The sequence below is a fragment of the Lissotriton helveticus genome, chromosome 11, assembly GCF_964261635.1.
Source record: "Lissotriton helveticus chromosome 11, aLisHel1.1, whole genome shotgun sequence".
Taxonomy (NCBI): Eukaryota; Metazoa; Chordata; class Amphibia; order Caudata; family Salamandridae; genus Lissotriton; species Lissotriton helveticus.
Window position 1 is genome coordinate 1,092,031,391 of NC_136072.1, and position 18,290 is coordinate 1,092,049,680.

The following is an 18,290-nucleotide window of genomic DNA, read 5'->3' on the forward strand; positions in this document are numbered from 1 at the left end:
GTAGAGGCTGAGGGGCTTCACTTGACTGCAGTGAAGCATGGTTCGTAAGGGCTGGGCCTGACTGTAGGACCGGGCACTTGACCAGCAGGTATGGCGAGCAGGCAGGTCTGGCAGCGCCGTCTAATCAAGGCAGATCCAGTTTATAGGCGCTGGTCAGGACTCCGAATTATATAGGGCCTTTCAAACCCTGTAGAGGTTTTTGACTATGCAACATTCTTTGGATCGCCTTCGAAAACCTGGTGGTTCCCTAGGCCTCTAAGTCGACATGAATGATGCTTGTGGTGCTCCTCTTCAGGTCCATCTGATAGAGCACTAGGTTCAGTTGCTGGACAGTCATTTCAACCTATTCTCTGTCTATATATCGCCTGCCAACTCTGAAATGGTTAGTCCACAATTCCAGCCTTCTGATAGGGTGCCCTTTTACTCTAGTGTGAATACAGATTGCAGTCTACGGCGATCTTGCCATAAGTGCTGTATAGGATAATTCTGGTACATCACTCCCCGTAAACATGTTGAAGCCCAGAGTGGCCTCTCTGGCCTTAAAGGCATTCGTTCGACATGACCAAAAAGTTGACCTTCAATGTGGACAAAACCATTATCATCTTTAACTTGAGGAAACCATGACACATTCACCCCCTACAACTCTGTCAAATGGAAGTAGACCTGCTAGATGCGACTGTCTCACTGAGCTTGTTGCTGATTGTGTACCGCATCACTGGAGTGCACAGCCATGGAGAAGACAGTAATACTGGATGTCTTCTTTCCCCCTGAGAATGTAAACTCTGAGGATGTCCTTATCTATGAGATCTGGGGAGTGATGTGTCATAGGGGTCATTGTAACCCAGCAAACCGTTTGGCTCTGGGGTAGGCATCTGATGTGCTTTTATACAAATGGCTCTACAAAAGGTCAAAGACAGCCCAATATTTCTTGGCCATTCTACTTTCTCTAGCCTGGCCATGGCAAGCATAATTCTTGGATACCTTGCACCTCTTGAGGGCGCACATCTGGAAAATTCCACATCCTTTACAGTAATCTCTGAACTGGAGTGCCCTTTTTCCCCCAGGCACTAGCCTTTACTTGCTTAGAACTTTCTTTTGATAAATAAATGCTGTGGCAGCTGCTAGGAAGTACTTCAAAGGATGGCTGATGTTTTGTTACTTCGTTTTGCACCCTTACTACAGTAAGGAATATATTATTTTTCTGGTATTGTTAATTAAGCAATTGAAAATACAAATTTGTTTTGTGCAACAAGGCTAGATTCATCACCCCTGTTTAGTGCAGGGGAAAGAAAGCATTGCTCTTTGTGGAATTTTGGAATCTGATAGTGTTCCAAATGTTTGAGTGTCTGGAATCATAGTGCATGAGTAATGATTTTCAATTTGATGAGCACCGCCTAACCTCTGGAAAAGATCTTTTCTCGACACATTTAAGCGAGCTTGTAGACAGGAATTCTGCCTGCTTTAATAATTCTAAATATTTTATAGCAGTAACCGTGCTTATCAGAAAAAGAACATTTGTATAAATGTTTCTTTTTCTTCTCAAATGTTAGTATGAAGTGTACTCTTATTTAATAAATCTAGACTCCACCTTATTCTTGAGGCCTTGCAAACTGTGTTTCAAATCAAGTTTCAGATTTGACCGTGCAGCAAACTATTCATAGTAAACTAGTGGGTGACGTAAAGTGTATTCTTGTGATTTTCTAGATGGCTATTTTTCATCCATGAAATGACTGTGTGAAACATTTATTTTAAAAAGGGATCTGATGTAATATTTTTTAATCTGACTAAATCAATTTTAAGTTGAAAAATTAAATCTTACATCAGTAGTCGGTAGAAGACCCATAGAATTAGACCCACTTGAGTTAGTCATCAAGCCTCTCTGTAGCGCATGATTGACCTCTCCTCATCGAATGTGGTAAATCCATTCATAACTCCAATCCTAACATTTTGTCTTCGACTGTAAAGAGTCCTTGTGTTAACCAAGGATAAGCAGAGAGCTTAGTTTACAATCCAAGCAGCCAATTGTGTGATCTTGTATACTGGGACAGCAAAGCAATCCCACAGCTACATCTATGGAATAGAAAGGATATCTAAAATACTATTGGGCATAACTTGCAGCCTTTGAATAGAATGTGTACGTCTGAGATTCTAAGGCTGCCTTTGCTAGATGCATCATATTGTGCATCTGTGGTTTCAATGCATATATTGCACCAAAGCTACGACATCCCTGGTGACATTTTCTAGACATGTGCTTGTCAGAGGGGTGTTACATGGCTTTGTGAGTTACTTCACATCAATTCCTCAGGTATTTAGCTGTAGAACTAATATTCAGTTTGTTAAGGTGGTTATGCTCTGATATCCTTTGGGATCTTGTTCGCGCTATATAAAACTTTATAAATAATCAAATAAATGATCAATCTGATCGCCTAAGCCTTGATTCTGCCTTCTCCTCCTCCCACTCTTCTCTCTCCCCTGTGAAATCTGCCCACTGGTTGAGAATGGGTGAAGAGAGCCAGGGAGTCTATTTCTTTTTATCAATTTTTTTTGTATATAGCGCGAACTAGACCTGAAAGTATGAGAGCACTTTACATGCACACCAGTTTGTTACAGGCGGACGCATTCATTTTTGTTAGGCACAGGAGATAAAGTGATTTGCCCAGAATCACAGGATTCTGAGCGTCTCTGCTGAGACTCGAACGTGGCTTTGAGTTCAACTGCTCTAACCGTTTGGCCACATCCTCTACCATGGATAGAGGTATCTTTATGGTGACATTTATTGCTCATAGTTTATAGTTTGTGTTCAATTCTCTACTGTTGGACCTGCGATGGGCAAGCCCAGCACAAAGGGGGTAGCTTGGCTCAAGTGACAAGGCAAGTGAAGGCTGTAGTGTTAAGCCGGCTCTGACCCAATAATAACTCCTTGTACATCCACACCAAAAAGAAGGACACCACACCCCTTCTGTAGAAAAATACAATTCCTTTATATAAAAGTTCTTTGTTGTAAATAGGGTTGACTGGGAAAGCACATATACATTTCTTTTGGTCATACAGTTCTGGTAATAAATAGTATTAATAAATAGAATAACTTCAGGTATGAGTATCACAATAAATATCAGAATAAATATCAGGATAAATATCAGAATAAATATCAGAATAAATATTGGTTCATTTAAATAAACTACCACATGTTTCTTCTGGTATCGCTGCCACCAATTAAATACTTTAGAATCATTACATGTGCAATACGCTTCAAATGGGAAAGATAACTCTTACAGTTTATGCTGTTTTCAATGACCGGGTATACGGCTTCCCTGAGCACAAAATAAGGTTTGGGACTCTTTAATAATCACTCAGGGCGTATGCGCGTATATCTAAAAGGCAAGGAAACACAGTAAATACATCATTTGCACTCGGCGGTCACCGGGATAGGATCTCTGCTTTGCCGGTGAAGTCTATGCGCGCCTACGGGCTTTAGCACCACTTGAGCACAGGCGGCACCAGTTCAAAGTCTTTAGACTGACGAACGGGCTGCCGGAGAGGTCACACTACCTTCGCGCACAGTCAAATGAATGCCGGTTCACAGTTCCTTCACAACGCTGCATTCACTATGAAGAAACTGGCCCACCTCACATTGGCTGCAATCAAGATACGATTCAGTCGGGCACAGCACTTCTCTCGTTAGCGACGGGGCTCTCAGGGGCTCCACGTACCTCCCTCCGACTTTCGCATACAGGGTGGTTCCCGCCCACAGCTACAGCTCCCGGGCCACTGGGGAGTGGCAGAGGCGCTAGTCCCGCCCAACGAAGGCCGGCCTTTCCCCGCCCCGGCGCACCACCTCACCTTCAATCTGCGCAGGAAGCGCTCTACGCTGGTGGGGCTCGGAGACGTCCGAGCTCCCCTCTAGAGGCACCTGTCGGGAAGGGGGCACAGCTGACGATCGCGGTCGCGGCGAACTTGCTCTCGCCTCGCGACTCGATAAATCGATCACAGTTCACCACCGGGGGGGGGGGGGGCGGGGAGGCACACGAATCTGGCCACAGTCTTTTGGGGGCAATGAGGTACTCGCTGGGCAGGCGCTGTAGGCGCTAGATCACTTCTCACGTAGCTGACTGGAACGCCAGTCAGACACAACGCCAGCAACCCTTTGCTGCTCTACTGCCTGCGCTACCAGCCACCTCAGGGGTCAACAGGGCAGGTGTCAATCTGGTGTCAAGTCTGGAATCTCTAAATCTCCTTCTCTAGTCTGAACTAAAATGGCCGCCAGGGACTGGGCCTTATATAGCCAGTGCCCTGGGGTACTGGCACGAGCCAGAAGGTTCTAGAACCTTCTCTGGCTGTGACAATGACAAGGCACTCTTGAGGGGTATTTAGGACACTCACAGCCACCGTACTGGGGTTCTAGAGCAGCCATTTTGTGTACCTGAGGAAAATAAAGGAATTCCTGTCAGAAATGAGCGCCAAACAAAGGGCGCCAAAACCTCAAAAGGCCAGGGTTCATGAAGGCTCCAATGGGAGTCACTTCACATGAGGAAAAAGGGTGTCCACCATTTTAGGTTCATTTATACAGGTTGACAACCCCAGTTTGTAATGCCACAGGTTTGGGCCAGGCGCCTTGTAAATAGGTGCCTCAAACCTTGTGAGCAACTGGGCATCAAGGAACATCTAACCCCATGAGACAACACATAAAAAGTCCTGGTAGACAAATAGAAAACGACAAATTTTGGGAGGTACAGGGGAACAAAAGAAATCATAGTGGTGAGGGGACTCTCCGAAGCAGACGGGTCTAACATCAACACATTACCGCTATCAACAAAGAAAACAAACACTCATTGGCTCTGGTGAAGGTATGCACCATTGTGAGAAAAGATGTTACCTATAGGAAGAATGTCTGCTTGCATCGTACTGACGACATTGTTTTTGTTGAAAAGCTATAGAAGCTGTTTCTAACCTATCACTAGGTTGCACAGTTTGTTGATAAGGTGAGCATATAATGTAACTTTGTCCTTTCTTATTCCTGAAAATCACTTTATTCTTTCCATCCAAACATCGCCAAATAGGATATGAGAGCATAATCTGATATCAACTTGACAGTCGATGGAAACACAGACTTTGCGGAATACTTTGATTGGGGTTTGAAAACTGAGCAGTTTGAGTGTGCATACAATGTGTCACCTCCGGATGTGGGGAGGTACACCTTACAGATAAGAGTTTATAGTGTCTCTCAACTATGGTTCTCAAAAATGGTTCTGCTCATTCCTACAAAACAGATCTCAACGAGTTCTAATCAATCATGACTTATCCGATCAGACACCGGTCACTATCGGCGTTCCCCAAGGTTCTTCACTTTCGCCCACCCTCTTTAATCTTTCATGGAACCCCTGACTGAAATCCTCAAACACTCCAACATCTCCTACCATATAGACGCTAATGATACGCAATGGTACATGAAGATTACCTCCCCTAAGGACATCAGCACTCTCAATAATATCTTGAACAAAACTCAGCACTGGTTAACACTTAACCAAATCAAACTTAACTCCTTCAAATCCGGATTCCTATTAATCTCGCCTCCCAATCCCACCTTTAACATCAAAGACTGGCTCCCACTACTCACCGCCTTGAACTGTACCCCACATATCGTTGATTCAGCAAAATCCCTAGGAATAACGCTAGACAACAACCTCTCCATGATGAATCACATCAGCTCCACAACCAGAGTGGCCAATTTCCAACTCCACGTCTTAAGAAAACTAAAGTCTTTCCTGCCCAATGCAGATCTGAAGATGGCGGTTTAGGCTCTCCTCATCTCCAAACTTTCCTATGGGAATGCTACCCTTATTGTCCATCAAAAATAAAACTAGCACCGCTGAGGGCTACCCTCCATGCGGCTGTACTGCCCATCACAGGCGTAAAGAAAAATGATCACATCACCCCAGCCCTCCACTGTCTGAACTGGCTAACTTATCAATCTAGGATCCACCTAAAAAATAGCAGGCATGACATACAAAGCCATCCACCACAACACTCCTTGCTGCCGGGCTCAGGAACAGGTTGTATCTGGAAGGAATAGAGCTTCTCTTAGTACATGCTCCCTACTGCTAAACCCCCAAAAATGTCACAAAAAGAAAACCTAAAAGGGATCTTTCTCTGGAATTGCCCCAGAAATTTGGAACTCTCTTTCCCCAGAGATCAAGACCATCCCTTCAGTCGTTCTTTTCAAAACGAAGTAAAAATTAGACAACTGAATAATCTCCTTCCTATCTGATGCGACTATCCACGCCAATTTGATTTCTTTGCTGGTGTTTTCACTATGTCTCTTTGTATTATCTTTACATGCTGTATATTCTATATTTTGCTCCTTTTATATTTGAAGCTATTTATTAGGTTGTACAGCGCTCTGACACTAAAAGTTTGGTCATGTTCACACTTTATAAAACTTTATAAATAAAAATATGAAAATGTCAGATGGTTATAGCCCTTCTTTTAGCTCACTCACTATGATTCCTTTAGGTGTTTTTATGAGCGGAAGCTGCTGCTTGGAGCTTTTGCTGAGTGGAAGGAGCAATGGTGGGTTGTTCGGAAGGAGTGGAAGCTGAGCATCCGAGCTGACTGCCACTACAGGTCAGGTTTTCATATTTTTATTGATTTACAGAAAAAGCAGAGTTCAGAATGTATTTGAAGCATTTCTTGTTAGGCACATAGTTCCCTTTATCAGCCTGCACAGACATCTTTTTCAGAAGCCAGAGTCCTCCCTGGCGTGCATGCCCTCACATACAAGCAATAATGCAACCCACGCTGTGGTATATAAAAATCCCATTCTTTCATAAATGAGTAAACACTTCCACTACATCTCACCAGCTTCACTGAGGGTAAGGATGTGGGTACTGATACGTTTCTGCACTGAAAGCAATGTACATGAAGGAGAAGGAATCTATATGCTAGGGGTTAAATACACAACCTAATATACATGAGCCTGAATTGGTCTCTAAATTATTATACAGTGCCATTGCTTCCCCCCTAGGCCTACATACATTATTATTGTGTATGTTACATGCCTGAGTTTAAAGACCTAGTTTCCACACTAATAATGAATGAAGCCTGTATGGATGTGTAATCTTCCATCCTTTCCACCCCTCCCGGTTAGTAAGGTATACAGTCTCCTATCCGTTTTGTTTGTTTTCACTTCTTGACATATATATCTAGACCATTAATTAACATATTCAAACACTGTCTCAACTTGCATGCCTAATGTTTTATTAATCCAGGACCCACCATGCATGTACATAAAGTGATCTAGATGCATAACCTTTAGCAATTATTCACTGGGTAGGGGCCCTCCGCTCGTCTGTGCTTTAGGGGCAATTTGGGGTTATTTCCATCAGAGTTGTTAAGACAATGAGGTAATTCTAAAGCAGCCAGTCTACTAATCAAATGAATTAAAAAAATATATATATTAAAATAAGTTGGTTTTTGAACGGGGATATTTTTTACCACTTCTTTTATATTGAGTCACTTTTTTTCACCTATTTACTTAGTGTACTTTTGCATTGTCAACACTATATGTGAGGGAGGAACTCTATTTAGTAGTTCCAAAACATAAATCAGTCAAAATGTAAATGAATAAGAAAAATAGCATGTGTTCATTATCTATATCTATATCTATACTACTAATATAAAGAGAGAACTGTGTCCTTTGAGCCAGGTAAACTCGAAAAGTACACCACCAATCACAACACCCAATACAGCGTTGGAAAGGGGAGGTCCAGGAGATGGACATAGGCTATACATCACCACACCATATACATTAGGGGGGGAAAGAACGTTAGGGGAAAAGTAGTCCTTAGGCGTAGGCATACAGTGATTGATCGTGGCGTTCAGCGTCATGGGCGCATAACGCGGCGTTTGGCGCATACAACGCGATAGCGCGTGGGCGCGGAGCAGGGAGGAGCGCGGAACCGACACCCGGTTCACTGCAATGTGCGCCACTGGAGCCGTGGGGAGAAGCGGCGAAAGTGCAGCCGTAAAGAACAAAAGTAGGGCGGCGTTCAGCCTACGGCCAGGAGCGCGGGGAGGAGCGCGGAAGTAAGTGTACTAGAGTGATAGTGTGAACCGAAACCCGGTTCACTGCGGAGGAGCGCGGAAGTGAGTGTACTTGAGTGATAGTGTGTGTACTTGAGTGATAGTGTGAGGAGCGCGGAAGTGAGTGTACTCCAGTGATAGTGTGAGGATGAGGTGACTGGGCTCAGGAGATTTGGGGGGGGAAGGTGCGCAGGCTCTCACAACAAAAGGCACAGTACTTTGAGGGGAAGTGGGCAAAAAGGGCTGATTGCTAAAACACAGAAAGGAGCTGGCCGTGTCCGGGTTGCGCAATGCTGGTGACTACCTTTCACCTCGCAAAGCCTACCCGGACAACGTCGGGACGGGCTGCTAGTTAGTTGTATATTTTGCTTTATATTCGATCAATCCATTGTTTTGAGAAGTATGTATGTCCTATTTGTTCAAAATCAAATTGATGGAAATCTGAGAACTAGAGCACATCCTTTCAAAAGGAAATGGGTCCATTGCAAAGGTCCAGGAATGTGTAATTTAAATATTTCTTTTCATTAATTTCTTAAACCAATTATCATAAGAGTTTCAAATTAGAGTTTTGAGAACCCAGTCGCCAGCAACCTGTAAAAATAGTGGATTTAGTAGTTGTTGATATATGCTAAACCAGTAACAACATATAAATAATGATAATCCGTGAAAAAGACACTTTGAACATGCTTCCAACATAAGAAAAAAAATCTCATAATTGACAATAGTATTGTTTAGGGCAGCTCCTCTATTCTTTAGCCCACACATCATTATTGACATTTCGACAAGATGTACAGCTCAAAACAAGCATGATTCTAACATTTCAGCTGTCCCCGGTAGTAACATATTAAAATAATCCGTGAATTGTGGGTGAAAGACTACTATCTTGAAAGATGGTCCTATTATATTGAAAATGTTTTTTTCTAAAGGTAAAAACATGCTTCAGTATTAGAGGGCTTAGCAGAATATCTTTCAAGATGGTGTTATTTCCCTGCATAAATGGATATCAGCCATGGTAGTTAAAGGAGGAAATACTATTAGATATTGTTTGGATGGATGTGTCCATCCTTAACCTGCTGATAAGTTACCCTCTTCCTTTCTGGCACAACCAGCACAATAGATGTTTGTATAGAGAAGACCCGGAGACCATGTTTGCATCAGTGCATTTCTAAAAGTGATGCACCCTGGGCCCTTGTACAGAAAATTAGAAGTAGAGCACGTTCTTCCAACATTAGCATCATCAGCCAGAGGCCACAGACCTGAGTGAAATTTGGTGAAACCAAACAGGATCCAGGTAGCTATTAGGCGAAAAACTGATGCCTGAGAACATCTGTTTGAACTTTCTTGTTGCTTAGTACATGCTATGTTGATAGAGGCACTAGATTTAGTCCTGCAGATTAGCTTATCATCTGCTGTAGGATTCTCTGTGACTCTTTGTTCCACTGTGCAATTTATGGAAGGTTTTTTCACATTAATGTATCTCTGAACAGTCAGAAAAGATAGAGATAAGATGTGGGTGAACATAAAGAAACCATGCCAAATTGCTTGCACCTCTGTCTACTTGGAGTGAGATACTGCCAGAGAAGATCACATATCCTGGATATTTCTCATTTAGAGTGGCTCGTCCCTACACTGCTTGGGGAAATAACTGTGTTGATTAAATGATAGTGAGGTTTGGATTCTCAATGGACTGCTGCAGTCGAATCTGTTCTGATAACATGTTAAAAAGCTTAATATCCTGTGACCCTGGAGTCAAGTAGTCGTATATGTATCTCACCAGGTTGTGATGCAATTATCAAACTGTTGAAGTGCAAGGGGCCATACGCACTTTAACCTACAGCTGCAGGCTGTTAATGTTTCTTTATGTTGGAAGGCTGTAAAATAAGAGTGCTATTTTGTTTCTACTAATTCAGTTGGGAGGTTCTTATACTTGCATCTGAGCAGAATAATGAGTCGCCGGTTGGTTTAATATTTTTTTTAGCTTTAACAGAATGATCTTTCAACAACTGGCAATAAAAGGGAGTTGCCAAGAAAATAAATTCCCCTCCTTTTTATGGCACTAAATAACGGGACAAAGAGAGCAAGCCCAACCTTTATAATGGAAGTCAGTGGGAATTATTCCCCCAATGAAAATTCTTAAGACATGATGAAAAATTATGCATTTTACTGCATCAAAGGAATTTTGTCAAAAACTGAATTTACCCGCATTTACTTCTATCTTTCATGATTTCCATCTTCTAATTTTCCTTCTATTTCCTAAATCCTGCCCTTCTTTCCATCCATCTTTCTTTTCTTATTTCTATTTTGTCTTTACTTCTTTCCATTCTCCTTTCATTCTTCTGTCTCTCTGTGCCTTTCTCTCATTCTTTCTGTTTACATTTCTTTTTCTTTCCATCTTTCCTTCCTCCCATCCGTTCATTCTTGTGTTCCTTTTTTATTATCATTCTCTTGTCCTACTTCTTCCCCTTCATTCTATTCTTTTTCTTTTTGTTTTCCTTCCATTCGTTAATTATGTCTTGTCTCTCCTTCCGGCTCTCATTTAGTCTATTATTATTTTATTCTGTTTTTCTCATTTCATTCCCTCTTTCCATGTTTATTTCTTTGTTCCTTTTATCTTTTCATCTAGCTGAGCTTTTTCGATCATAAATTCGTTCTTTTGTGCCTTCGTTTGTTCTTCCTTTTCTTTTTTTTCCTTTCACTCTTTCCTTATTTCAATTCTTCTTTTGTGCCATTTTTACATCCTGCTTTTCTTGTTCCACCTTTCTCTCCTTAGTTGCATTCCATTCTCCTTCCCTTCAGTGCGCTCTCCCTGAATTTGCCTCATACTTTTTCTTTACCATTTTAATAATTTCTCTTTCTCTCTCTGTAAAAGTTTTTTTGCTACTTTGGAACCCTTTGCGCTCCAGACAACAGCTATGTTTTATTCATTTATATTTCTCTCTTTTGATGACCTGTGAGCCACAGATCCAAGTTAGTAAGGGCCATACAATACCTGTCCATGTGGCCCACCCACAGAAGCTGATGTAGTGAGTGCTTCGCTACAGTTGTGCTGCAAAAAATGCAGAGGGTTCTTCCCAGCTTGGTGAGCGGAATCTTTGTGCACCAGCCAATAGACCCGGTAAAAGTAAACCTGAATAAGAGTGTCAAAATTCCTACAAGGGAAAACCCATAGGCTGGACATTAGATTGAAGAAAAGAACTTGGGGTTAATAATCATGACCATTTATCACAAAGTGCTGGAACCTCCAATGCAGGGGATACATTTTCAAGTGAAGGTAAGCATTTTGTAAATCCAGTTTGTGTAAGAAAGCTACTATCGTTACTCTATGCAAAGTCTACATCCTGAAATGTATCTTTCTAATAAATATGCCTAGCTTTAGGTAGGAGACCAGGCAGATCTCCAGAATGCACCTCCTTCCAGAACCAGATCATCCCTTCTGATGTCTCCCTTGAAGTTTAGGTCTTCTATCGTCTTCATTGCCCCTTATGTCTTTATGAGGTTTGGGAATTGGTGTGAACAATTATTAAATGCTTGCTGGGAGGTAAATGAACTCCATCAGAAGTTGCGGATCACTCTTTTCAATCTTCTCTCACTATTACAAAGAGTTCACAGGTTTAAAAAAAAAAATAGGAAGTACAACCTCCCACATAATCTGTCTCTGATCATCTTGGAAATACAAGATAGTCATGCCTCTAGAATTTGTCTCCCTGCAGTGCAGTGTTGAGCAGAGAATGATCAATCCTGACTCGTACGCTTCCCACGAAAGGACCCTCCATGTGGATGTTGGAGTCAACAACAGAATGTTAGAATATAGACATTGCTCTTCCTTTTGAAACAGAGCTTAAAGGGACTGTTAGTTTGCAGATATTCTTATTAGGCAGGACATTTTTGGTTGGCACAAAGGGAAGTCGGATGTTACATTAAGATGGAATCCTCTTTGAATATCAAACCAAACTCATTCTCAAGATCGTTCAGGGCATATAGCTGTGTGAGATATCTGATAAACACTGTCTCCAGACCCTGCTATATTTTAATGAACAGTTAATATATTTCTTGATGTAATAAAAGTGCAAATACAAAGTTGTGTATATATCCAGAGAGTATGTTGCATGCCTCGAAGTGAGGCCTGTACAGGCTACATTATATTATAAGTGATCCAGCATTTCACCTAAATCTACCCACTGTAAGCACTGCGCATTATCACTGGCTTTTATATACTCCCTGGTTTTCAGGTGCTTGATCGGTCAAGTAAAAAAAACAACTTACAATCCCCAGTTCTCAATTTCTGAGGAGTAGAGGCTGGCTAGACCTTGTGCTTAGCTGAGTTCAGTGTCTTGTACTCATGAAACTAGTTCATATTTTGGAATGGGAAAACACCCAACCAATATTCCACATTCACTCTAATGTGGAACAGACAATGCTTCTTGTATACATTATGCAATGTATGCTTCAACTGGGCTTCATGTGTTTAGCAAGGTGCGACTAATGATGATTCTGTTGAGGCTGAAAAATCAGTATATATAGAACCCTCGCATGAGCCCATCACACACAGGATGCATTCACAACCATAAATGTATCAGTTTTTAGGCTCATTTGGGTCGGACTAAAAAAAAGAAGGTGGGTTACGGCCCTGCTTCCCTTGTGATGCCCTACTAAGGATTGACTAACCACCTCCATCTTGGTGTCAAGATGGCAGTGTTTTAGCATCTCTACTTCCATTCATTACCCCCGTTGTCTAACTTGCGCACCATGCCTCCACTCAGCCATAGGAAAACATACCTGCACCTAGGAGAAAATTGACATATTACAGTCTAAAGCTGATTCTTTCCAAGAACGTCACCCTCCTTACAAGTGTTGCTGATCCTCCACAAGAAACCCCGCAACACAGGTAAGCTGTCTCTCATTCTGTTTTAGCCTGTAATAACAAGTCAATGAAACAGACATTCACAGCAGACGGCGAGAAATCAGTCCGGGGTAGTGCCTAGTATTACGCTTGAGAAACACAGCAACGGAGTCCTTTTTGCTTAATTGTAACAGTGAAAATTGGAACCTGCCACCTATTCATAGACCAATAAATACAGGATTGGAGGTGGGAACATTCTTGTGTCCAGCTAGATGAGTAGCTACTAAGTTTATCAGTCTCAGTGGTGAGACTGGTGTAAAGAAAGAGGTAGACCGTGGTAGTGTACACAAGCAAACTGCGAGACTGACACAGAAAGCAGTTCCAGAGTGACAAAAAAAGCGCAACCTTATCCCTTGTCCCTCAGCTGACAAAGTGTGTTGTTTTCTCTTCCATTAGGTATGTCTTGTACAACCTCACTTTCAAGGCATGGACAACATATATCCGTCACGAGCGCCAGAAAAGAACCAAATACCAGGCAGCAGCACTTCATGGTGAGCAGAAGGGAGACTGCTTGATTGTTGGTGGGAGCCAGAGTGAAGCTTACATAATCTTGAGCTGAGCAAGAGATCTAGAGAGGTCAAAAAAGCTAATAAAGCTGGCTGCATATGAGGGAGCATGACTGTGGCATTTGCAAGAGCAGAAGCAAAAGTGAGCAATCCTTTTTCTATTTTTTGTTTTTTAGTTACATAGCTCTTCACGTCACTGCATAAGTAAATGAATGTACGACACATAGGGTAACCTCCTAAATGGGTTCAGAAAACATACCCAAGCTATAAGACTCCATGCTGGCATAGTTTGAGTGCCCTTTGGTCATGCTGGTTCTTCATCATGGGATTCTCTCTGATACCTGGTAGACTGTATTTGAACAGGTGCATAATCCTCAAACACCTTCATAGACTTTATGCATATGTTCTGGTCATGTCCGCTTCTACATGACTACTGGTCAGCAGTATCAACCTCTTTAGCGGCAGCCACGGGAGGAAGCTTGCCACATACATGGGAGGCTTGTCTGTTTGGCCTGTATAAGCGGACGAAAGCCCAGGCCAGATTCTGGGACCTTGGTTTAATAACGGCAAAGAGGCTTATTACCAAGCTCTGGAAGAATTGCGAACCTCCCCAGGCCATGCACTGGCGCACATCATTTGATAATTGGGCACAGGCAGAAAGTGTAGCCCTGCGTAGGGAAGAAACAGTGGGGCTCCGCATGTATCCAATAGCTCAAACCTGGGACAACACCCTGGCTACTTTTTACCAAGTGTGCCTACAAGGAGGGATTGCTAAGAAGTTCCTCCCTCTGAACGTCGCTCGACCCCCCCCCCCCAAATCTGCCTACCTGCTCCTCGCACTGGCCCCCGACACCTCCTTTGACGATTCCCCCCCCCCCCGCTACGGCCGCTGCGCGTAGTATTGGACGACACCCACGACAGATGAGGCAATACATATAATTATCCCTGCCCGTATCCCCGTCCCATTTGTTTTAATAAAAGCTTCTTACTTTTTATTTTTTCCTTTGTGTTAGTTTTCAGTCCCTATTCTCACAAGTTCTTATTAGCTGCTTCTTGTTATGAGCAAAAGGTGTTGGATATTGCTTATTTGCCGATCTTCTTTTTTGAGCTTTACTTGGTGGCTGAACGATGACACTGAGCACACAGTTGTAGATATCCCCCTGGTATGAGCGCGACACTCACGGGTACAACATAAGAGACATACCCTGAGAATGAGGGACGATGACAAATGCTGCACATGTTCTTCCATGCAGTAATACCCTAACTGTCCGGCTCCCCTCACTACAACGCCCCTTCTGACTGGGATGTTACCTATTGCCCGGGACGCACCGCATCTGCCCTGCTAGTTGCACTCTTGTCAGTATCCTGACGAGCCCAATCCCTTTTCACCTGTCAATTTATTGCCATAGGTACCCTACCACATGGGTTTTGTATTGCTGGACAAGACTGGGTAGAGCTGCAATCCTAGCAAACTGTTGTCGTGGAGAGGTATTTTTGAACAGCTGTATTGAACATCCTTGATATGCTATGTTTTATCCTGTTTTAACTCCTTCATTTGTATGATCATGTATAGACAATGGATGTGAAATGTTATGCTTCATCAATGCTACAGCTGTACTATCGTACTCTCCTGTACTCCCATGAAAGAAATGCAATAAAACATATTCAAACCAAAAAATGATCCTCAAACACCTTCATACATATGCCTGTTTTAAGATTTGAAAATAAAGAAAGCAAGAAAAAATACTTAAAGGAGGCAACCTTTTAAATCCGTTGTTTTTAATAAAACCTAATCCAATTAGATAAATCAGTCACAGTATGACTCATTGTGGCGGGGTCGTAGGCAGGGGTCGGAGACAGGTTCTGGATAGATAAGGCTTTATTTTTGAAAAAGTTATTTTGCTGCGTGAAGCAAGTCTTTCAGGGGTATATTCGGCTGGATCCGTTGTAACTGGTGCCCTCTGGGGAGTCTCAGTGTTCTTGCTTTTCTCCCTTTGACGAATGGGTACTGCTCTTCCTCGGTTTCGTCACCGCCGGCATGCAGGAAAGAAATGTATAACTGTCATCAGGACACAATTCTTCCTTTGCAATGCCCGGGGGAACCAGGGTGTGAAAGGGCGCCGCTGCAAACGTGTATGTACAAAGCTATATACACGATGTGGAAGGTGGGCAGTTTGTGAGGAGAGAGTGTGAAAGGGATAACGGGAAGGAGGGGGTGGGAAAAGTTATATACAACGGGGACACAGGTAGTAGCAGGTCGGATGAGTTAAGTTAGGGACGAGTCTCCCCACCTCCCATCCCAGCCTGACACCCGCTGCCGTACCTGCTTAAGCCACACTCCTCTCGGTTACTCTTGGGGAGGTTGGCCTCCTGGCGCAGCAACTCCCTCTGGTAATTCACTGCTCGTTCTCCTTCTCCGACACTCCGCTTCTTTTCCGCTCGCTACTCGTTCTTCACCGCACACCTCAAACTCCTCCTGGGTGATGTCACACGCCATCCTCTGGCAGTGTTGCCAGATTTTTAGACCCGTCCCAAGCCCAAAGCCGCTCAAATAGAAGCCCAAAACAAGCCCATCTGAAAGAAACAGGTTAGTATTAGATTCCTTACCTTAGAATATCCCCAGGCGTCAGTCTGGATCCGGAAACTTTTGCGTAGCAGTACCCCTGCGCGTCGGTAGGCGTCGTCTGCAGGCGTCCCCTGCGGCTCCGCGTCCGTCGTCGGCGTCGTGCGCCGTGATGACGTCGCTGGAGTATATAGACGACGCCTCCGCGCGCTGACGTCAGTTCTTCTTTTTTCCGCGCCAGTTAGCGCAGATCCGAAGAGCAGTACTCCGGTCTTTTGACCAAGTTTTTGATAATTCCTAATTCTTTCTACGGTGCCGGTAGGATGCCCGGTTTCAAGAGTTGCGACGGGTGCGACCGCCTGATGTCGGTCACCGACCACCATCGACTCTGCCTCCGGTGTCTGGGCGCGGACCACGACGTGGAGTCCTGCGTCGACTGCCGGGCCTTGACTAGTAAAGCTAGACGGGAGCGGTCCCGCAAGCTGCTCGAGCTCCGAGTGTCGGCCCCGCGTCGAGAGCGGTCCCGGTCCGGTCGGAGGTCGAGCGAGCGGTCGAGGGAGCGATCGCGGAGCCGCCATGAGCGCTCCGGGAGTCGCCGCCATTCCTCCGGTTCGTCAGGTAAGCGTCACAAGAAGTCGGGGCATCGTCATCGTACCCCCGACTCCCCCCCGACGCCCGCGTGATGCGGCCGGGGGTTCGGGTGGCCCCACCCCCGCGGCCCCGCGTGGGTCGCCGACGCCGTCTGCCCCATACCCGTCGGTCCCTGGGGAAGGCGCGTCGCGCGAGGAGATTGATGCGTTCCTCATGGCTATGAGGGCGAGGTCTCCTCCGGCGGGGCCTACGGCGCCTGCGGGCCCGTCGGTCCCGTCTGGGGGCCCGAGCGGTTCGGGTGCTCCTGCCCCGACGCCGCCAGCGGCTCCGGCCCCGGCGCCGCTGGGTCCCTCAGGTTGGTCGCCGGCTGGTCTACCGGCCTCTCCGGCGCCGATTCCATTGGGCCAACCCGTGGTGCCGCCTCCGCGCGACGCCGTGGCTCCGCCGTCGGTTCCGGCCGGCGTCGGGTCCCCGGCGCCGGCGCCGCGCGGCGCCACCCCCATTCCCTCTCTGACTCCTGCCGCGGAGTCGGACCGGCATCGCCCGACGCCGAGTCCGGCGCCGTTGGGGCCCATTGGCTCCGAGGAGCCAGTCTATATCGTCGACCCAGACTACGGCGATGAGGACGAGTATGGAGAGGGTTGGGAGGGGTCTGAAGACCCTTTATCCCGTGCCTGCCAGTATGAGGACTGGGTAGGTGACTTGGGTGATGCCAGTGGTCTGGACGAGTCGCCCAACCCTGGGTTTGTCTCGCCTTCCCCTGTGGCGTCAGAGGCGGGGGCTGCCTATTCGGTGGTCCTGATGAGGGCTGCCAAGGCCTTGCGCCTTGAACTCCCCGTCGCTAAGGTCAAACCTAACATTCTGACCGAAGTGTTTAAACCGCAGTCATGCCCTCAGGAGCCTCTGCTGCCGTTTAATGAGGCCCTGACGGATGTCCTTTTGGGCACCTGGTCCAGGCCCGCTTCGGTGCACCGGTTGACCGGAACGTTGCCAGGCGTCACCGTCCGTGCTCGGACGACCCTGCCTTCCTCTCCACCCATCCCTCCCCGGAGAGTCTGGTGATCCAGGCCTCCACCTCACAGTCCGCATTCCCATCGGCCCCGCCCGATCGGGAGTCAAAGCGGTATGACCAATTTGGCAAAAAGGTCTTTTCCTCTTTGAGCGCTGGACTGCGGTCTTGTAATACCGCGTGCCTCTTGGGCCGCTACACCCACTCCCTGTGGGATACGGTCGCGGAGTGTTTGCCGCAATGCCCGCAGGAAGTGCGGGACAAGCTCAACCAGGCCTTGGTTGAAGGCCGGGACGCGGCGAGGTACTCGATCAGGTGTGGTCTTGACACGACCGACTCGCTGGGACGGGCTATGTCCACGACGGTGGCGATTCGTCGCCATGCTTGGCTGAGATCTGCCAACTTCTCGCCGGACGTCCAGAATGCCCTCATGGACATGCCATTTGATGGCAGTCGCCTGTTCGGTGACAAGGCGGACAACGCGCTGGAGCGCTTCAAGGACTCCAGGGTCACGGCCAAGTCCTTGGGTCTTTCGACCCAGCGCCAGCAGACGGGTTCGTTTCGCCCCTTTCGTGGCCAAGGAAGGGGCGGTCCCACACGTGCTGCCAGCCACGCGCCGCAGAACGCTCCCCAGCGCGGTGG

The 18,290-nt window shown here is 45.6% G+C and overlaps 1 protein-coding gene across 1 annotated transcript in view; it reads left to right on the plus strand.

Moving 5' to 3' along the window:
- SFI1 (SFI1 centrin binding protein) overlaps positions 1-18,290 on the plus strand; it is a 553,452-nt gene that overhangs the window by 99,352 nt on the left and 435,810 nt on the right. The window contains exons 4-5 of the mRNA XM_078667725.1: positions 6,511-6,621; positions 13,376-13,470. Coding sequence (XP_078523851.1) covers positions 6,511-6,621; positions 13,376-13,470 — 206 coding nt within the window. The remainder of the gene's footprint in view (positions 1-6,510; positions 6,622-13,375; positions 13,471-18,290) is intronic.